General features: G+C 44.6%; 2 protein-coding genes across 3 annotated transcripts; both read right to left on the reverse strand.

Annotated features, from left to right (window-relative positions):
• Positions 1-2,587: 2,587 nt before the first annotated feature.
• gosr2 (golgi SNAP receptor complex member 2) lies at positions 2,588-6,453 on the reverse strand. 2 transcript variants are annotated; one of them, XM_071543771.1, is made up of 6 exons: positions 6,309-6,453; positions 5,756-5,820; positions 4,678-4,786; positions 3,959-4,091; positions 3,530-3,670; positions 2,588-2,756 (listed from the first exon to the last, which is right to left on the reverse strand). In XM_071543771.1, the coding sequence occupies exons 1-6, from the start codon at positions 6,335-6,337 to the stop codon at positions 2,595-2,597; spliced, it is 639 nt and encodes a 212-aa protein (XP_071399872.1). In that variant the 5' UTR covers positions 6,338-6,453; the 3' UTR covers positions 2,588-2,594. The 2 variants fall into 2 exon arrangements, with proteins under 2 accessions (XP_071399872.1, XP_071399873.1); XM_071543772.1 differs by lacking the exon at positions 3,530-3,670.
• A 7,210-nt stretch (positions 6,454-13,663) lies between these two features.
• Positions 13,664-20,873, reverse strand: wnt9b (wingless-type MMTV integration site family, member 9B). Its single transcript, XM_071543773.1, has 4 exons — positions 20,709-20,873; positions 19,770-20,023; positions 17,440-17,705; positions 13,664-15,873 (listed from the first exon to the last, which is right to left on the reverse strand). Exons 1-4 carry the CDS (start codon positions 20,792-20,794, stop codon positions 15,412-15,414), a joined length of 1,068 nt encoding a protein of 355 aa, XP_071399874.1. The 5' UTR covers positions 20,795-20,873; the 3' UTR covers positions 13,664-15,411.
• Between the last annotated feature and the right edge of the window lie 1,712 nt (positions 20,874-22,585).

Consider the following 22,585-nt stretch of genomic DNA (forward strand, 5'->3'; position numbering starts at 1 on the left):
AGCAGCCAACCAGGAGGGGGACTCACCTGAACCGGCTTGGTTGAGACGCGAGCGAGGGCTTTGAAGGAGGCCTCGTACAACAGTGTGCAGGCAGTGACACTAGGAAGCAGGAAGCTTGTCACCAAACCACCGTTGTACTGGCCTACACAGTGCAGCAAGATGTAGCCACCAAGTGGTGCTGCCTGTGTAGAGGTCAGACCTGACACTAACATTTTTCTTCTGGCTCTTATGAAATTTTTTCACTGTAATAGCAATGCTTTGCCCTGAATTTTCTTACACAGGGTGAAAATCTAAAGAGACTTCTCAGACTCTTGGGGTATGTTGACAAACTACAGGACACACATTTGTTTTGACTGGGCAGCCAGTCAAGGAAACCACTGGAGTATTTTATTTTCCACAGTTGAATATGATTGTTAATTTCATAGTTCTTGCTTGTTTCCTGCAGCCAAAGAGAGACGTAGTGGCTGAAGCCATAAGCAGAATCATGTTGTGGGTAATAAAGTATGAAATGGGGAGGAAGTGGGTTTGCCCTAGAAAGGAACTGCTTTGACTCTGTAATGTAACCTGGTTGCTTTAGAGAGCCTGACTTATTTTGTAATTACTGATATTCTGTTATGTTCTAATATGACTACTTGCTCTCTATTGGATCCTTGCTCTCAAAACAATTTGTGATGCAGTAAATTGTACATATATCAGTGTGTAATGTGAAGAATCCCGCCAATATGATGCCCATATTAAAATTAATGCTATGGTGCCCAAATTGGTATCAAATTGTCACATAAGAAACCCTTCTCTGAGCGATGGGAATTATGTTTCAGGTGACACATCCCTAGTACTCAGAGGCAACGGTCATGTTCCCTGTGGTAAGGGTACACCTGAATGACTTGCACTGAAATCTACATCAAGATGCTGCTTTTGCATCATGTAACTATATGATTGTAGTATACTGCAATAATTGTATTTTTCTGTTTTTAAATTATTTTCCAAAATGCTCTTCAAAAGAAGGGTTGTGTTTTGCTTTTGTGTAATTTTGTAAATAAAACTGCTGTAGTTTAACCTAATAACATTCTAGAGGTTTGAAGCTACTGTTGGAAAAGCAGAATGAATGACAACTTGGAAGGAAAATGGACAAATGCATGTGTATTTTATCAAGGTTATTTCTAAACTACCCTGGCTAAGATGGGCGGGGGTTGGCAAAGGATAGCGATCTGTTAAACAGTAGCAACTGTATGTCTTTTTTAAATCTTACTATGCTTCAGCAAATAAAAACATTTGAGTTCATTTGTCTGTTTCCATAAAGCCTCTAGGGTTCACGCCATTCACCAGAAAACACTTTGTTAAAAATCTGCAAACCACTAAACATGTGAATGATGACACTAGCATCGCTTTTTGAAAAAGTCTTAATTCCTTAAAACAAATTTGGTCAAAGACAGGCAAGCATTCCCCAAAGAAGTCCACTTTGAACACAAGCCACTAGATGGTGCCCTAGTTGCTTTTAATTTACTTGTGAAACCAGGAAATGTCCAATGTGCATACTTAGAGAGAGTAGTGCCACTCAAGTGCTAAAGCTTTGGTAAGCTACCAGTAATTCTGTTACAGTGGAAGAGAAAACCGTTATAATAGCTGTGTGACTGAAGTCTGTCACAGATTTAACTGAACCTTGCTCTATTCCCAGCAGTCACTAGATGAAGATATCATGAAAATGAAACAAAAACAGAATTAATTTTTATTCTATTCAGAGAATTAAAACACTCACATAGTGAGACTAGACCCAACCAGAAATCCAAGAGAATCTTACAGGGGTAGTTACAATTTATGACTTTATGAAACTGTATGGCAAACAATTACAAACTAATACTTTTTGCTTCCATTGTTTTTCTGAGCAGTTCCTTGTTGCCACCCCATTCATCTCTGGTGTATATCTTGGCTTTCATACATCATTACACATTATAAAATATGATTCTCCAAGGAGTATTATTAAGTTGCCATGTAATGAAATATGTCAAGATCAGGTCAAGATTGGTATTTCCATAGAGCCCCACTTCTCTAGGAAGCATGCTTAGCAAGGCAGAATGACATCAGTACTAATAACATTTCTGACAGATAATTAAGGGGGGAACAAAAAAACGAAACTATGAGTAGCTGATTAGTGGAGGCAAAGGCAAGCTGAGCTTTAAGATTAGTTTGAAGAATAGAAAAAGCAGAAAACCATCTGAAATATTCTTGTCACATTGCTGATTTACAGTTTCACAGACTGGCTTTGATGAAGGACTGGATCATGGATGTGTGGCAGTGATCTGAGGAGAGTAGCGGTTATCATCACAAAGTTCAAAGTCATCTTGGAGCTTGGAGTGGAATGAAATACTGTATATGTATTTGAACTCTTCTTCAGCCTTACAAATTTGCAGGTGCCAAAAAAATGAATGGTGGAAAACAAAACATAATGGCACAATTTATAAAAATCATGACCCCCCCCCCCCAAATCTGATACGTTAAAAACACTAGAATTCTATCACTGTTCACATGTCATGGGTACTGTGGTGTAAAAATGTCCAAGACTGATCGAAAAAACCGCCATTGTGAGTGGATAGTGGTCAGCCCAGGTATCTGATAACCAGGAACATGAAGACGCAGGTCAGCAGCATGCCTCCAATCATGATGAACTTGTCCTGGGTGGCTCGCCTCTCTATCAGTCTCATCACTGTGTTGGACAGCCCCAACATGTTCGCCACGTCCAGCATCTTCTTGTGGGTCCCCTGCACAGAGCCAAGACAAAGCCATATTTGTAGAAAGTGTTGATTTCATGTATTAGATTGTATTCGATTAGGCTCAAACAGCCAAAACTGCACAAAATGACACATCGCTTCAGGTTACATCTGGACCCCACTTTAATCTATCATGTAACAATCTTCTTCCCCTTCTACTCTGAATAAAAAAATAAAAATAAAGGCTTAGCTAATGAAGACTGTGATATACTGTTGGTTTGACAACTGTTGACCAAATGCACTTATTGTAAGTCACTTTTTGGACAAAAGCGTCTGCTAAATGACGTAATGTAATGTTTTGGAAAATGGAAGTATTGTAGTACTTATTTCAAATTGCCATGATCTAACCTAAATTCAGCTTATTTGGGAGACACTGTCTGAGTGCCAACACCCTCCCTGTCGCGCCGCTCCCTCCCCACCACAGCAGTTTCTCACGGCTAGACAAGCAGGCCGTGAGTGCTGATCACCAGACACACCCTGATAAGAGGAGGCCTGAAGCAAAACCAGGAAGACCATCTCCTCCCTGGAAACATGGACTCACCCTCTGGCTGAGCATACTCACACGAACAATCAGACTATTGTGATCGCTGTGGACACCAGAAACTGGGTCAGGGTATATATTGAAACATTTTTCACCTTAATTCATCCAGGGAAGGGCTTTGCTGAGCAGACTCTGCCCCTGGGTTCCTCTCTCTAGAAAACAATCACTTGACAAATCCTCTGAATTCCTTTGCTAGATCCTATGTGGAGGCATACGCACACACCTTGAGCGTCCCCCTCTGATCTCTGAGGCCGTTGAGGATGCCGCTGCCACTGCCCAAGAGGTCATCCATGCCTCTGTGTGCGTTGTGCAAGTTGGAGTTCAACTGTAGCGTCTCGTCTATGGGGATGGAGGTATCTGCGTCCTACATTGGATGAGAACAAACATCTTCTCATCAGACATTACTCAGTTTGAGATTAATGCATTTATTTTTATTTAACTATTCTGTCAGCCAACCAAAGTGGCTGAGCCATTCCCAAAGTTCACTAGCCACTTGCTCCATTTTACCAGCCCACTAGGTTTTCAGAATAGAGGAGGACCTCCGATTGCTGGTTTTGTTACACTCTAAAGTGGCTGTCAGCCACAATTGACTAGCATTTGTCTGGTGGCCGGTGTTAATCTCCCACCCTGTTTTAAGGTACATCAGACTTGCATTGGTCGTGAAGGTGCGGCTCATGAGTTCCTCCCTCTCTCTGTCCTGGGCCTCTCTGGCGTAGCGTCGGTGCTGGAAATTTCGTAGCGCCGTCTGGAGGTGCTGGACATCGTACTTGAGCTGGTCCACCCGCCTGAGGGGAGGCAAAACATACAACTATTCACTCAACTTTGAAGTGCCATGAAGTAGAATAAGGCTTTTTCCACAGCTGCTCAAAACATTTTCAGTTTTGTCTGACACTCACTCACCGTATGACATCTTTTATAATGTTATACCTCAATTCGGTTTAGTAAAACTATTCATAATTGTTCTGGTTAATGTGAACGTCTTTCCCCCTCACATCTGACGTGGCTGGAATGAAGAGGAAACACTTGCGGGCCCGCTCCCTCCCAGCCACCGCCTCTCCTTAGCGTCGTTCCGTGCTCTGCTCTGCCCTGCGGCCCGACTAGAGATGTACTGAGATCAGAGGAGTGCTGTGGGATGGGACGCACTTTGTCCCCTGGGGCCTCTTTACCCAGCTCAGAAATGAATCTTTGCCCAATGCAGCAAGAATGCTGGTGATGACGGGGCTTCCGAGGAAATGTTTTCATAGAGCCACAAGGCAGGAGAGGGCTGCCTGTCTCGTCTGCTACACCCTTCCCATGCTTTTATGAGATATGGATCACCCTGCCAGCTCTGGGGCTTTAGGGTCACCATCAATTGACTCACTCCAAACTCACAATTTGGCGTTCTGGCGGCGGTTTGGTGGTTCCTTGCTGGCCAGGATCTCAAGGCGTTCTAAATGATTGAAGATCTGGTCGATTCTGCTCTGCAGGTCATTCTCCAACACTTGTGAGAAGAGTAGAAGAAAAAACTAAATTCAAAAAATACATTTTTAAAAATAAATGAATACAAACCCATTTACATATCAGTCAGTGTGATTTGTGGAAAGTAGACTTTCCCCAGACTATAGACTTAGTAGGATAAACAGGAAGGAAGATAGTACATAATGTGCTATTTTCTCTCATTTCCTCCTTGTGTCTATTCCTAATGATCTGCGTCAAAACAAAAGGACTATGCAAATACATCAACTTTTGATAAAGGCAAATCAAGTACGTGTTTGATCTCATGATATACATCATTAGCTGTTACACCCTCATTCAATTCTCAGCTTGCTGAGATTGTGGGCACCAGTTTATTCCAGGGTGGCAGCACAGAGACTTAAGAAAAGCTTTATCTGACCACATTAAAAAAGATCCACCCCTTTCCCATCAGTAACTTTTTGGGCCTATGCTACATCCTTCCCTGTGTTAACATGCGAGTTGATGTCATTTGAGGTGGGGAAAGGGGGGGGGGCGGGCAGCTGCCTGGCTCCCACCATTATCTAGACGAAGCCCTCCCAGCTTCTTCCACTGCCCCCACCCCACTGCTTCCTGTCCTGGCACCAGCCTGGCCCACAACAGAGTTGTTCAGGCACCACAGAAGACAATCAACCAGGCAGACACTAAAGCCCACAACCTTTGCCCCTGTTGTCATAAGGACACAAACTGCTCCCCTTTATCAGATTTATGCTGCCTCCTGTTCAATCTGCCTCCTGTTCAATCACTGATCATTATATCAGAGAGGCCATATCAAGGAACCAGTATAGATTAGAATTTAGAATAGATTACAAAAGAATCTGAAAAGGGACTAGGAGTGTAGGAAATTTCCAACTTCGCCCTGAACACTCAGATCCATCACCAAGACCACAGCAAGACTCAAAACAATGGGCGAGCTGAATGTGATATGTCACGTAGCCCAAGTCATGTGTCAACTCACAGTGTACTGACTGCCGATCTGTCGTCTCCAGCCTCCCCATATGAGACTGCACCTCCTGAATTTGCCTAATCAAGAACAGACAGTGAAAATGGTCATGAACCAACACATGATGACAAGAACTAACTAACTAACCATTTAACTTTATCTAACGTTATATTAGAAGTGTCTTACGCGTGAAACATTAATTTTACCAAACGTCCACGAAAGTAGCGACAAGTTTTGTAACGTCAACTTCTGATAAAGTCACTTATCAAAACTAGAAATATGACGCTACTGTTAGCTTCACGTCCATATGTGAATTGAATAAAACTAACGCTGTATCAAGTTAGCAGCAGTTTAGCTTCTCAGTGATTTTTTGGGCGAGCGTTTATCAATTTGAGAGATTTATTTGTTTGTAGAATTTTTTGCTAATCCATAATCTTATTGTATTAAAGTTACGACGGCTAAAATTAACTGGCTAGTAATTAGCTCGCTCTACCTTCTGGTGTATGACAATTAACGTTAGCTAGCTAAGACAATCTGTACAGTTTTAACGGAAAACAGACACACTTACTTGTTTGTCTGATGGTAAAGCGTCTCCATTCTCTGCGTTTTGATGTAACCGTCAGGCTACCCTTTGGTTTGTACTTTATTTATAACACCTTTATTCTGACAGGTAGCTTAGCCAGCTAGCTAGCTAACGGTAGTGGAGTGCACACGTCATCAGCTGGGAGTTTGTGTACGGAAATACAAAAGCGGAAGCTCAGTAGCGTCACCTGCGAGGAGGAAGAAGCAAAGAGCGCTCACTCTGCCCCTATTTTCGGACACCAAAAAAGTGATCGCAAAGCTCGGCGGACCACAGTCTCGCATTGGCGTTAATATAAAATGTGCGAGGTGTTCCGTTGCAGCTGCAGATATCTTCCGTTAAAAACACATACGGTTTATTCGGACCACACTCACGAAACGAAAGTGTTGTTAACAATCACAGCTAAAAATGTACGTCTTATGAGGGATTGCTCTTGGGAAAAACGAGTTTTGTTTTAGAGCTGTACCAGATCCGTCGCTATGGTAACGGTCGACCTCTGCCTTCTTTGTGTGAGGCATGAAGGGAGCGCCTGCGTGAGGGCTCCCAGCATCCCACCATTATTACCCACTTTTGATGAACCACTTGTGTTGATCTTCTCAATTTACGATCTTCGGCTTCACATAGGAAAACATATTCCGTCTAATAAAAAGACACCACCTAGCGTCAGTAGCAGGTAGTAGGCATACTCTGGTGAGAAAAATTACAACAGAATACCATTCTGCATCGAACATATGATTATTCTCCCCTCTTTAAAAGTCTATGTTGAGACACAACACTAAGGTTAAATATGTCACCAAATCATGTAGACATTGAATGCTGCACTGGGGTTACAAAAAACCTTCCAAAACTCAAAACCGACAAGTCAAAATACTACTGCTCTCCTGTAAAAGTTTGTTTGATTGATTCTAAACCTCCAAACTTAAATTCCCCTTTTACCAGGCTGTCGGCCACATCTGCATGAGCGTGTATTGATGTTATAGTGGCTATTCCCTGGAGCTATAAGTCACTGACAGCTATGATACCACAAATCCTTTCCCCCTACCAAGACACGCTCAGAGAGAAGAAGCGTCCGTTGACAAGTAGACATGTGACAGGAGAGACTTGACGAGAAGACGTCCCGGGGCTAGGTTTTGTCAGCTCACCCTGACTCGGTCTAATTAGGCTATCCTCTTTTTTTCCACAGATAGGTGTCAGAATATCCCTGTCTGTCCATCCGGGAGCTTCCCTTTCGCCTGCGGTCAGACACACCAAAAAATAATTGATATTAAACTTTTCATGGTGAGATGAGATTATAAGTCACTGCGGGGAGGATGAGTGAGGAAGGAGACAGATTGTTTGTGAGGTTGCCCCGTCACAGACCGACCCTGAGTAGTGTGTGAAAGAATCACGATTTGATTTCCCAGAAGTGAAATGTGAAAATTTCACAATAGCTCCTTGGTGATTTAGTGGAGGGAAAATCATCCCGGGGCGCTGGGCCTGGCACCCTTACAAAACCACATCTCAATCAGCGCGCTCCAACCCTCCATCACCCTGCCGTCTGCGCATTTTGGGAGGGGAGGCTCACGAGCGAGCAAAGCCAATTCAAGCATCCTTTGTGCGTTTTAGTGCAGCGAGCTGTTACGGGCTCCTGTTTGCCAGTGATCGCTGTTTTTGTTTACCCCCCGTTCAGCGCAGCAATCAGATGACACAGCCCAGACAGTTTGTGCCGCGCCTGCCTGACGATACTTGAGTTGATGGTTGTATCTTCGGGCTAAAACACTCCTCAACAGAGGTCCTTTTCACCCACCCACCCCCACATGTCAGAAACCATGAGATCCGTTCATGCCACTTCTTGCTCTCGCTGCTCACCATTTTCGGTTGTCATAACACTTCCCCGGGGCAGCGGCTAGATGTGCACAGATTTAACCTGTTGCTCAGAATAGGAAAAAAGAAGCAGAAAAAAGGGAAGGGAGAAAAAATATAGGGCCCCCTCGGAGCCTTCGGCACATTACATGAGGAGCGTTTACCTCTCTGCCGGGGTCGTGGGGTTCTCTCTGTCTGTCCTTTATCTTTCAGCCCTGGGGAGAGGATGAGATGAGCTTACTGGTCTTCCCCCACACCTGAGCACCACCGGCACAAACTGCAACCCAGACTCCAGGTGTGGAGCTCCAACTCCAACTGACCGAGAGATCACATGTGGTTATAGCTGGTTTGACATAAGAATGTTGTATATATGTATGTTAGAATGAGATTTCAGGGCTCTCTCTCTCTCTGTGTGTGTGTGTGTGTGTGTGTGTGTGGCCCCCTTCTCTGGATCATCAAAAGAAACTATTTCCTGATGCCAGGCTTGGCCCCTTTGGGTGCCTCCAAACGTCGTTTCCTGGAACCAGAGGGAATTTTGTGCTGGATCAGTCTCCCTTTCCTGGTTAGACACCATGGCAGCAGAGTTATTGTTAAGTGGAAGAAGAAAGCAGCTCACTGTACTAAATTACTATCCCCCTCCCAACCCCCACATCCATACACTGTTGTTTTGTTCATAAAGGGAAAATGATATGTTATTGAATCACTTATATATGATGTATTTAATGATGTTTCCCAGGCAATCTAATATATTATAACACTGCAATCACGGCCTATTGAAGAAGCCAATTATGAGGAGCAAAGTTGCCTTGGGTCAACAATGTTTGAATACCAATCATTTTTTGAAGGCACACTGATCTTCTCGCTCCCCCCCCCGAGGGAAATGATCCACTTGTCTTTGAAGCTGTGTGATGAGAGGCTGAATGAAAGCAAATGAGGGCCTGTCAGGGAAGACAGGAGAAATTCATAAGCTCCCAGTGTCTCAGTGGGTCCCGCTGGGGAAGGGGCCCTTTGGCCTTTGAGCTTGGTGTGTGGAAGCGAGAGGCGAGTGCCCACCCAATGCGACAAGGTGAAACGACTTGATTAAAAGACACTGGCATCTTCTCCCTCCGTCTCTCTGTTTCACTCTCTTGTTCTCCCTCTCTTGCTCCGTTTCTCCTCAGAGAGCATAGGGATCGTACAGCTGTCAGCCTTATGGACACACACACACACACACACACACATAGCCCTGTGGCCATACCACCTGTGAGTGGTGACACTTCGACCTCCGAGGACGAGAGACGATGTCCGTCCCTGCGGTCGGATGACAGCTCACCCGGGATGGGAACGCAAACAGCAACATGGCACCGAGCGGCGCGCCCCGTCGGGCTTCCCCCTGCCAGGCCAATTACACACACTGACAGCTTCCCACCGCAGTCATGCACCGGGGCGCAGCCACACTCTCACGGTAGAGTCATACACTACCTGTCAAACGTTTGGACACAACTTTTTCTTTATTTCTACTATTTCACACATTTTAGAATAATAGTAAATACACCAAAACTATGAAATAACACAAAAAAAGTGTGAAACAAATCAAATCTTTTATTTTAGATTCTTTAAAGTAGCCGCCCTTTGCCTTGATGGAAAGGCAAAGGCGTTGGAAAGAAATTCATACAGAGGCATCAACGTCACTACTTATATTTGTCTAAGAAACAAATTTAAAGCATTTAAGCATAAGCCTTTAGATCAAAAATGGCTTCCTAATGAGAGTGTGACGATAACAGACTGCCTCGGTGATGGCATATGATTGCCTGGTTGAACCCTTTAATAACAATGCTGCTTTAATAAGTATATGGGCAGTCTTGTGCTGGAAACAGGAACAGCGAGACTGCATGATTGTTTAGCGATAGATATTACAAATAAATACAGACAACACTTCTGACTTATTTTTTTGGAGATGCTGTGTGTTGAGAGAACACTAAGCACCTGCTCTTTATCTGTGTTTTTCTGCCTTGGACATTGTTGATCTGGGAAAGTTTTGTTCTGCTACTAATGGAGGTCAGTGTGTTTTTGTGTGGGTGGCTGAGAGAAAGGCAGAGGAGTACCATACATTAAGCAGGGAGGGGGGAGTCAGTCACAGAGGTGTGTGTGGGGTCTTATCGTGCCCTATCGCAGCGGCTGCAGTGTAAACCCCAGTGTTAGCGCTGCAGGTGTTCCTCCGGAGCAGCGGCGGCACCCATGGGAACGGCCTCCCCCGGCAGTTTCCCAGTGGGAGGAGAGGGATTGCTGTGGGGCTTACTGTGGGACCGCTGAAGGGGGGGGATAAGTCCATTTGCGGGGCCGTCTTCGCTGTGTGAAATGAATTCACAAAAGCACTATTGCCACGCTGCCATATCTATCGCTCTTTATCTGTGTCTCCTGGCTGTTGCTCTTGGCTGCTTCCCCAGACAATCAGCGCCCTTGTGTTAGTTAAGTTGTGTTGTGTTTGTTAGTTTCTCCTTTCCATCTCTCTCTCTCTCTCTCTCTTTCCAGACCGCTCCAAGTCAGCTGTGCCAGTCCTCCATCATTTCCATCAGTTGTAATCCTGCCGTATACCTATGCGTCTCATCACCCACTGGGAAGAACCCCCCTCCCCCCCATCCCGTCCCAGTCAGCCCCAGCCTCAGAGTCAGGCCCCCCCATAGAGGTATGCACTCAGCCTTGTCATAGCTCTAGGCAGTGCATGTTCTTGTTGTGGGTTGAGCAATTGCATTAGTCATTTCACATTCCAAATTCCTACCCCATGCCGTATTCCCAACTCTCTCTCTCTCTCTCCCTCTTTCTCTCTCTCTCCCCCTGTTTTCCTGCACCGAATCCATTTCTCTCTTCATCCCCTTCATCACTTAATTTTCCCTTCGTGCTAAGTTAGGCGCGTGGGGATTATTTAGGACCCGGCGCTGATGCTATCACGAAGCACCCTTTCTTCATATAGGCGGAAGTGTTGCAGGGTGTAGGGCTCGATGTTTGACCCAGGGCTCACGGGTGTTTTCCGGTTTCAGGAGCGGGACTGCGCTGTGTGTCCTTGAGCAACGCACCCACCCGGCCTTCTACGCTTCAGTTAACATCCACCGTTCTCGCACAAATGAGTGATGTATAAACCTGAAAGCTATGTAAGTTGCTATGGATAATATCTTTTTGCTAAGCAACGCAAATGTAATACATATATCGAGACGTCCCGGCCACAGTGGGCCTATTCATCTTCATCTATCAGAGTGTGGTGCAGCACCGCAGCCCGGCCCGGCATACTCACCTGTACCTGAACCTGGCCAACACACACACACACACACACACACACACACACACACACACAAGAGATAGTGTTACCTGCCGGCGTCACCCTACATTATCTATGTCATTCATGCCTCCACTGTGTGTCTCAGGGTGACAGCGAGGCGTTTGAGCGGCTGTGTAGCCCCACGCCCGCACAGGAACACTGACTACAAACACACACTCGCATATCACTCCCATTGAAGTGACCACAGGTGTGCGCGAGGCAAGTATGCACACACACACACATATGCAAAAACTTTTTTCTCTGAACCCTCACCTGTCTCCTGACTGACTCAAACACACACTCAGACACAAACATACACACACACACAGGCTTGCATATTGCACCCCCCCCCTTGCTCTGGACACCCCTCCACCCCCCCCCCCCTCTAAGCAGCCACCCTGGGGGCTTGTGCGTGCGAATCCGGCTGTGGACTCAGCAGCCCCCATCGCTGCCCCCCCCCTCCACTCCACTAGTGAGGGAAATGAAGGCTTTAAGAGTTCATTATAAAACAACAACAGCAGCAGCAGGGGATCGGCCTCCTGGGGCTGCCAGCTATCCCTTCTCATCCCTCCATCTTCATCTTTTTCCTTTATGTCTCTCAATATCTCAGTGACACACTCTCTCTCTCTCTCTCTCTCTCTCTGTCTCATTCCTCGTCTCTATCGCTCTCTCCCAGTCAGTTTGCCCTGTCGAAACAGGATTTGTCTTTTTTTTTCTTTTTTTTTTAATATAGCATTCATGTTTAATAAAGTTAAATATTGATCCACAATGTGCCGGAGTCAGTCGTCTCACCGCATCGACCTGTTTGACCTCAGTCATCAGAAGGCTGAATTTATGATGAAGACATTTCTCATTCACGCAGGTAACATAATGTTGTTGTTGGACGACAAACACGGATCTGCAAAAAAAAAAAAGCTTTTCAGGAGCAAAGAAAATAACTGATGGCCATTTCAGGAATTATGCAATGGTATTTCAAAATGTTTCAAGGGCCCGAGGGTTATGAAACACACTCTATACATAACTGACCATGTAAACTTTCAAGAAAGAATAGGACAACCACCAAAATTGCAGATGTATGGTTTTTCTGCAGTAACAGTGATAATCTCTCCTACACAAATGAGCTTTTTTCCCTTACTTACCGCCTGTGGTATGACTGAAATTAGTGATTGACATACAAGAGGCCCAGTCTTATACCTGCTTTGAAGTGTGATTGTCTTGGAGGCACAACTTTTTTTTTTTTTTTGGCCTTAATATTCCTAAAAGTCACAGTAAACCCCCCCAAAAAAACATTGGTTTGGAACATTGGTCACTCCTAAGAGGTACAGCATGTTCATCACACTTGCTGAGAGATAATTTGCCTCAAATGAAAGATAAGCTCCAACAATACCGTAATGGAGATGTATAAGGCCACTCAAACTTGTAACCAAACTAGTAATTTCTAAATTTTCATACAATTCACTGCAATACCAGGTCAAAGATCCCGGGCGTATGATGTTCTAATAAGGAATAATAATATGTAATCATAGTAATTAGAGAGCAACATCAAAAGCACCAGAACACACGCTATAAATACCTCGCACAATAGCTCTCTGTGTGCTGTAGTCTCACTGATGTCTCCCAAATGAGTGGAGAGTTATGATTCACAGATAATGTGCGTGTAAACTGCTCTCAACGTCACAATGTTATACCTTCCCCAGCGGTTAATTGGGGTCAAACGCTCTATATACGTTTGTGGACGGCATTCCTCTGAATCATCATCTTTGTCATCACCGCCATTATCACTGTCATCGTGGTTGGTGTGCTGGCCAGAGGCAGAACACCTGTAAGCATGCACACACACACACACATAACACACACACACCCTTTTACTGGGCGGTTGAGGGTGATGCAGCGAGACCACAGTCCTTTCAGATGAAAAGGAGGGCAGGGCAGTATCATCAGGAAGTGGTTTAGCTCGATAGATGCAGACAGCAGAGTTTCAGGCAGGTGTAGTGCCGCTGCTTCCCTGTTGCGTGTGGAGTGTGTGCGTGTGTGTGTGTGTGTGTGTGTGTGTGAGAGAGAGAGAGAGAGAGAGAGAGAGAGGGGTGACAGGCTGAAAAACAGCCTGCAGCAACCCAACAAGACACGACAGACACAAAGCTCTTACAAATGTATGTTCATTTATTAATCTTATTTGTTTGTTTTTAAATAAGAATGTAATGCAACAAGATTAAAAAAAATAGTTTTGAAATATGGAGATATATTACCGAATTCAAAAGAATTGTACAAAAAATCTAACATATGATCTTAACTTTGTGATAGATTCAAAGGAAAGTACAGGTATCTGCAGAGAAAAGAACTCTGCAAAAGATCATAAATCTTAATGATAATTGCCAAAAGATGATGTGAGGTAGAAAATTATGATTCCACATTGTCATATGCCTGGAGCCCTGACATGAGTTATATTCATATCATACATACAGTTCAGAATCACTCCAAAGCATAAACTGGCCAATAAAAGAAACCCCTCGGGGCCAACATGCACCTTTGACCTGCACTCATGGCCAGATGAAGAAGTAAACACGGCTATTTTCTTTGATTGGCAATTGGGAAAGTAAGGAGCATGATTGGCCCATTTGGCAAAGGCATTTTAGAACAAAGATGTGCCTAAATTAGACTCTTAAGACCAAATGGTTTGGTCAGGCCATTTTAGACTTGAAAGCATAGCATAGTGCATGCAGACATATGCCTCAATAAATCAGAAATAGAACAGGAGGGTTTGTTCTTTCTTTCAGACATAAAAGTTTTTCCAGTCTTATTTTTTTTCAGTCTTTTTCAAAGAGTGTTCAGTGTTTCCCTCGTTATTTGTACATTCCCCTTTGTATTTCCCTTTGCTCTGTTGAGAACACATTAGGCTACATGTAGAGATTTCCATAGACATTTCCATAAGAGCAACTGAAACCCAGCTTGTTTCTTTACACAATAACCCTGTAAATGCATGTAGTTAAAATGTATATTAGTGGCATCAACAGTCAACTCTCAAGGCTTCCAGTGATTCTATTTAGACATTTCAAACATATGTTTTGGAAAATATTGTTAAGCATTGACCTAAAAGTTTTTTCTAAGTTCTATGTTTAATTATATACTTTTTTTTTCTTTTCTTTTTTTTTTTACCATACATAGCATGACCAACATAAGTGCTTTTTATACAAATAAATTGACCCTTACAACTTCTCCACAGCAAAAAAACACAGCAGACAGAAAGACAGACAGGTTGATGCACCAGATTCCTTTTAAGGCCCTTTTTTAACCTTACTGGCAACACTCTTGATTACAAGAACGTAAAAGTACAAAGCAGCAGTTCGACAGACATAATGAATGATACAATAAATAGTCAAGTGGAAAGGACCAATGCAATTACAATACAACAATGTCACTGTCAGAGCTCCCCTGCAGACGGGGTTGACATCGAAACGCTGGTGACATCCAGTCCAGTCCAGTCCAGTACCTGTTTTAAGAGCTCATCGCAGAGGGAAGCCGCTTCCCTCCTTCCCACAAGTGTGGGATTTCAGTGCATCCAGCAAGAGAAAAGCAGAGTGGTTTGAAAACATCCTCACCTAAGCTGCTATATCAAATTGGTGAAGATTAGCAAATAACCAGCAATAATATAATATTCCAATTCTATGTGCTTCCCGAAATAACATGCAACTCAGAATGGACATCTGTCAAGACATGCTCAGATGTGAAATCTCTCAATGTAATGTCTATAAGAGATTACAGTTCAGCCATGTCGGCATGTCAGGGGGTCGAAAACACAGATGATCAAATTCCACCTCGAATCTCTTTCTCTCTCACATTATCCACTGACTCAATGATTCTTTCTTTTTCTAATAACTCTTGCAAGTCCTCACATTCCTCCCTATACATAGTTTTTTCTTCCACCTCATCATTCGGGTTTGCTCGGTTCTCTTCCCCTGCTTATGCTTTTTTGCAGGTGTACACCTCCTCCTCCCTGACACAGGTCTGACACTCCACATGGCAGCACCAGCGCACCTGGCAGTGGCAGGACAGGCTGGTGAGGCGCATGGCTGTGTTGTAGCCACGCCCGCAGCACAGACTCTGGCAGCTGGTGTCCTTGGCACACGAGCGGCCGCCGGTGCCCGGGGAGTAGCGGGACGGCCTGCAGAAGCTGGGGGAGTCCTCCAGGAAGACCAGGTCAGTGGTGCGGAGGCTCTGGCCATGGCGACGGGGCCCCGCCAGCTCCGTCTCCCCGGTGGCCGCGTTGGTGACGCTCAGCACCCGCACCGCGGTGTCGTACCGGAACTTGAGCAGCCGCCCCGTGTCGTGGAAGGGAGACAGCTGCTTCCAGCAAGTCCGTACGGCACAGGAGCCGGAGACGCCGTGACACTTGCAGGTCGTCTTCAGCCCGCTCTTCACCGCCTGAGAGGGGAGAAGAAGACATGGGGGGGGGGGGAGAGAGATGTCAGTTACCTCCGTCTGATTCATTACCTGGCCTCTTATCTCGGGGGCCTATCTAGACAGAGTGAAGCGGTTTCCTGCAGGGTGGGGCGGTGGGTCTCCTGGGTAGGGGGCTAGGGGTGGATGGTCTGCAGTTAGTGAGCCTTTAGCCCAGCTCAGTCCAAATGTTTGACATAATGGATTGGGCGGGGGGGGCTGTTCAGCACGCCGTATTTCATTTACCTTACATCGCTCACTTGGACAGCCCCTGCGGATTCATTTTTTTCCCAATGTGTTGAAACTGGCTCTGTCTGCCTCTCTCCTGTCTCTCTTTTCTAAAGCCTGAGGCACGGGTGACAAACAGCGCAGACAGTGGAATCTCTCCACCCTGTTCTTTGTGCATGCCTGCTCATGGAAAACATTGATAAGAATTTCAGAACGAGAAGTGCCAAAAAAAATGTGGCAATGGTTAGTGATGGTGCCCCTGCTTCAGGTTAATAGTTCACTGAGCTTGATGGTCAGTGATGAGAGCCCAATCACTCAGCCTGAGAGCCTCTGCCTTGGCGGGGGCCAGAGACAGGTCAGATGGCATGGGGGGTTATTGTGAGAGAGAGGTGGGGGGGGGCACCCAGGGGCGACTTCTAGGTTGAAGAGTTCTGCTCAGTTCTTCCCTTCGCAGGTATGAACCCCTCGGGGGGCTTCAGAGTGCCATTACTGCGGGACGGGGGGGGGGGGGCCGGCAACCACTTCATGTTTTTGTTAACGCGGCTCCTGGTCTCTTCCTCGGCCGCATCGGTGTAAGGTGAGGAAAACATTTGACTCAATAAAGATAAGATAAGATAGATGCCGTTAGTTCTTCCTGTTTGGGTTTTTTTTTCTTTCTTTCTCCTCCCGGTCTCTGCAGGCTCTGGCCTACCTTAGGTGTGAGCTACAGGGGGATACGGAGCCCCGGGGCCTGCTATTTCGAAGCGACACAGTAGTGGTTATGAACATTAGGTGGATTTATGAAGAGCACGGTGATCCAGTAAGTGGAAAAAATGCTCGCTCGTATATTAAAAGAGGCCACGGTTATAATCGTTCTCTCCGACATGAGACCTTTAATTTTCTGCAGGCCCGCACAGCAAGCTTTATCATGCCTGAGAACACCTGGCTCCAGCGCTCCCACAGCCGTCTCGTCTCCTTGCTACACACCGCCTCACCCATCGCCTCCGTATCCACCGAGGCCGACGGCTGAGGCAACGAGGGGGCGTTGAGCCGGTTGGCACTGTGAAAAGTATGCAGGTGAGGATTACTACCCTGTGCCCTCTCATGGCGCAGGAGTGTGTCAGAGGTATAATTGTCGTGTAAAATTGCAGCCCGACTAATTGAGCTAAGTGGGGCTCAGGCGGAGGCGATGTTTTCGATGCCTTGGGCTTGGGAGGCGACTTCATTGTACACGCTTCTTCATATAACAGGGACACCGGGGCCCAGGACTCAGCGGCCGCTTGAGCGCCCCTTGACGTAATGTTTCCACTCTACACCCTTGTGTTTGTGTTTGTCCACACTCACCCGGATTCCGACGTTGATGTTGTGGGTGTCGATCTGAGCCCTCAGGTCCTTGCTGACCCTCTTTTGGCCTAGGAACTTCTTGAGGAACTTGGTGCTGTATTTCAGGTTGTCGCCGCAGACCCCCCACTGCCACGCTTCCCGATGCTGAAGGCCGGGGGAGTCGTCGCACGTGCACCTCTCCATTCGGCCTGAGCTGCATGCTTTGGCTAGTGCATGGGACAGTGCGGCCGAGGACACTGCCAGTAGAAAGGCGGTCTCCTTAAACCCTGGGATAGATAGATATATAACACTTTATAGGTGGTAGATTTATTTATTTATTTATTTTTTAAAAACAGGCAGAAATCCATTTTAATCTGGGGAGAGTTTAGTTTACAATACTCTGAATGCAATTCTGTAGCATTAAAAAAAAAATTGTGTCCTCAAAGGATTGATTCATAGTTTACTATTACCAAAATGTCTTTTGTGCCATTGAGTAGGCCTTTAAACTATAAAGTTTACAGAGGGCTCACTACGTTGTCATGGTTTACTACAGCCTCAACATTATTCTGCAAGTTTAGTTGTGTCATGATTCCTCCTCTGACCTTTCCGTTTGGTTACGCACTGTTATTTGCTTAGCCCAGAGCCGTCACCAGGGTATATTTTGATCCAATTAATTATTATTTTGACTAGGAAGGATTTTCCCAGATGAAAGTGGGTAATCACGCCACCCTTTTCCTCTGGGAATGGGCGCTTTCCCGAGATAAAAATAACCACGGGGCTTGTGCGCTCTCCACCGCACCAGATTCCTTGGCTCTGTAGTCCCTCATTACCTCCATGCTGACCTGTTCATGTTCTCCCCCCACGCTGATATCCATATGCATAAGGACTTGAAGATTGTAAAGCATTTTCTCCCCTGCAGGGACTTGAGCTATGCAATATAGTGATTTAGTATAGGGTCATCTTCTTTTTTTTTCAAGTGTAGGCTAATCAATGGTTGTATAAAAAAATATCCAAGTAGAAGTAGTCAACATAAATGAAACTGTTCTCAAATGTTCTCAAGTCAAGGGTTGAGGTGGGTGAGGGAGAAATTACTTGAGCAGCATAAAATAGAAGAGAAAGCCTCTAAAAGTAACCTACTCTGGATCTAATGAGGCTTCGTCGTCACAAATCATTTGGTCATTTTCAATGATCATGATCATGATCAACCATGATCAACATTATAAGAGATATTAGTTGCTAGAAGTAGGTCTAAAGGCCAGAATGACACTTTGACTGTAAATAGGCTGCACCGCTGTAGCCTACTCACTACTCTTATGACTAAAAATAAAGGATAGGCAGGGATAAAGCAAGTCCGAGAGTTAACGTTTGGGAAGTTACTCAAATTAAAGTAGATATTTGCAAGTCCCCCAAAAGTAGCAGAGCCAGTAACTCAACAGTCTATTCAAGAACTAAAGTAGTTGAAGCCAGTTGAAGCCAATGGCTATGCTGTAGGGTAAATAAACCGATGTAAAGGTGGTTAAACTATGACCTCCAGGTTGTGATTATCATTAGCCAAACAACCACCAATATAAAAAAAAATTACATTTTTAAAAAAGCAAGAATTTAGTTGCATTTTTTTCTTAAAATACCTTCATACAATATCTTCATATATATTTTTGTATCCATTTGATACTACCTACTATGATGTATCCTATGAATTTCCATCATAAATATATATGTCAGGGTAAACTAACTTTAGATGTGTTTACCCTCCATTACATCCCTGTCTGAGACCAAGTCGACTTCTGGCCTAAGAGCCACGCTATTGATATAAAAATGCATGGTCTGTTTACAGTCTATTTCTCCAGTCTTGGCCCCTAGCTTTTTTAACTGCTCAAATTGCAATAATTTACAATAATAATAATATAGTTTATTGACCCCCATAGGCAAGTTCTCTTTTTGCTCTCACTGTCTTTTGCTATAGACAAATAATTACTTGGTCTTAACCAAGATACACAGATGCTGCCATCAACTCAAGTCTGTAAGGAAGTTAAAGTCTGGAGAAGTTTGATTAGGTTCTATTCAGTCGTGCAGATTTTATATGCCAGTTGAAAATAGTTTTGAACGTTATTATAGCCTTATAATAGACATTTATAGCCTAAGGAAAGTCTCTAGCAGGTAGAGAGACCGTCCCGTAACTGGAAGGTCTCAGGTTCGATCCCAGTAGCAGCATGTATCCTGCTGAAGTGCCCTTGAGCAAGAACCCCTTCCTGCTCACTCACTGTAAGTTGCTCGAGAGTGTCAGCAAAATGACTGTGTTGAAGTTAAGATGTAAGAATAGATTTATATATGCCGACACACTGACAGCCTACCTCTTTTCAGAAGGCTTCCCCTGCCGTCCAGACTGCAGTTCCAGCGCTCGTTCCTAAACTGATACCGACACTCCAGGAGGCTGAGGCGCACCGACTCCCGCAGCGTCTCGGCCAAGCCAGGCTCCCTGCGGCACAGCCTCTTCTGCCGCCTGGTCAGAGTCATCTGCTCGCACTGCTTCAGGTGGGCCTTGCCTGTCGGAGGCTCATTGGAGAACGGACCTGGTAAAAACACCAAGGGTTCCCGACCTGTCAGCCTGGGAATGGAAAGAAGAAACACATTAAATATAATTTGTCAGCTAGATCAGTCGACTTTTGGAGAACTACCATGCTTTCTAAAGTCGAAATATAAATGCAGCTGTAGGTCTAGCCTGTGTGTCCAAAAATATTTATTAATAATAAAATTACTTTAAAATGAATAATGAAAAGATACGACTATGGTCACATGTTTTACGCACAGTCTTGCCAACTGAAAATAATTATCTGACTGCACCAGAAAATACAGAGATTTTCCATTAAGATCAGCTTCCCTCTCAAAAAGGCTTATAGCCATTGCTGTCATGAACGCTGCCCACTGCGTGCAAAATGAAGATAACCCAATATGCAGATTGGAAATGCTCTCCTTTGTTAAGCATATGAACAAGGGAAACATCGACTCGCAATTCAAGGTAATTATAATTTCAATGAATTCATAAAGGCCAACACAAAAAGGAGAATTAAACGAATCAAAATAGCCAAACCATTAAAAGGCATAAATATGTAGCCTATATATAGGAAGAACGTGGCTCAACCCCGTGTGCGTAATTACGCGTGCGTAATCTGGCAAAGGGGTGCAAAGATTATTTTTACGGTTCAAGCATTTCCACCTCTATTCTGTGCATTGAAACAAGTAGTGCAATCAATTAAAATGAGAAGCAGAAATAAAAAAGAAAATTGTCTGACCCGAAATAAGCTGCAGTGTGCGAGAGGAGGATGCAGAGTGCAATGAGTCGCAATAGGCAGGCGGTCCTTGGGAGCCTGGAGCGCATGGTGCCGGGTTGGCGCTGCTCTTCATCTCGCTGATTCTGCAACGGAGAAAGTCTGTGCCGTCTGGTCGGCGCACCTCTTTAAGGGGTCCCACACAGACTTTCAATCCACTGCGCCAGGCCCAGTGGTCCGCTGGGAGGCAGGGCCCTTTGGGGGGGACGCATCATCTTGCCGCACCCTCATTGGATTCGCTCAAGATTGTTACTGTATGTCTCCTCCCACTGTAACGCCACCCAAGTGGATGGAAATGACCTGGTTTACCTGCTGCTGCAGAATACAGCTGGTCACCTGCGACCAGGAGGTTCAGGTGTCCAGCAATCCAAACGCTGGAATCAAAACCTCAAAATGAACATACTCTTTATAGACAGAGACAGGCAGGCGTGATGAGGCAGCGAGACACCTGGCAGCTTAAAAGTTTAAATAACTTCCTATCACTTCCTTCACTATGTTAACTTTGCTTTGATGTCACAGACTTTTAGTTGTGGTTGATTCACATCAACTCCAAACACTTTAACTACTCATAAAAGGCCAATGGGATATTCAGCTGCATTTTAAATGCAGCATGATGGTCTTTTAGTTATAGAGACTCTCCCTCAGCCAGTTCAAGCCGCCATGGCAGCTAGCATCCCCCCTGCTGAAGTGTCCTTGAGCAAGACAATGAATCCCCATATCTGACCCTGGAGAAGGGAAACCAACAAGAGAATTTCCCTGTGGCGATCAATAAAGCGTCATATTGATATTGTTAACATTTGAGAGCATAAAACCCTCCAGTCTGGCAAACAATCACATTTTAGCAAAGTAACTGTTTCAATGCTGCAGTTTGCTGCCTTCACCTCACCTTAAAGCAGAGATGAGACTCAAGACAGACTAAAGATGAGAGGTAAATGGTCCATGAATCTCAAATTGAAGAAGGCGGGCGAATATCCATATCATAGGCCCTAGTCTGTTCTTCCCAGCACAACTGGCTCCATGAGAGAAAGGCCAACCTTGCATAGAGCACCATCTAGTGGATTCAATATAGAAATTCAATCAATTCATAGAACGTGATGAGATTTTATGGGTAATCTTGCTAAAGGCGGACCAAAGTCAGTAAGCCAAAACTGAAGAGATGGAAAAGAAAAAAGACATTATAGCATATAGTCCTCATTTCAAGTCAGGTCAAGCCCCAAGTTAAAAGCAATGTCTCAGGTCAAGGTCCCATCCAATTTACAAGTCAATTTGTGTCACAAGCACAGATGGGCAGTATTTCCAGTATGTGTCTTTAAGAAAGTCTATTTAACTATATTTGTGTGTTTTCTACTTTGTTTTTGTCTACTTTGCAGTTGTCGGAAACATTTAATTTCTAACACACTAATTCTGAGGACACCATTTTTTAAAAATACGTAAACACTTAATTTAAAAGATAAGGTGTTTTTTTTTTTATAAGAAAAGATAGTATTTAGAAAACATATTTGCCAGTGTGGCCTATAGCTACTTGAATGGTTCAGGGCTACAATGGAACGCTGGTAGAATGCTGTGTGTAAGACAAACAACTGGTCGCACAGGTAGGACTACATTATTAGGCCTACGCTCAGACCAGTATAGAATACACTCATCAGACTTGAAGGGTGGATGGTACAGGGTGTCTTGTTTCAGGGATGTGATCTTATTCATACTGTACAGCCAATCCCAAGAGGCACATGTCTGGAATTAAAACCTCAAAAATTAGCATATTCCTATGAGCAGAGACAGATGGGCCTAATTGGGCAGTTTAAATAACTTTTTTCATTTGTCAATCAGGTTTTTAAGTTGGG

Source organism: Centroberyx affinis, unplaced genomic scaffold (genome assembly GCF_046629955.1).
Source record: "Centroberyx affinis isolate AG114_WGS23_722 - 3 ecotype Tasmania unplaced genomic scaffold, CSIRO-AGI_Caff_v1 ptg004376l_1, whole genome shotgun sequence".
Lineage (NCBI taxonomy): Eukaryota > Metazoa > Chordata > Actinopteri > Beryciformes > Berycidae > Centroberyx > Centroberyx affinis.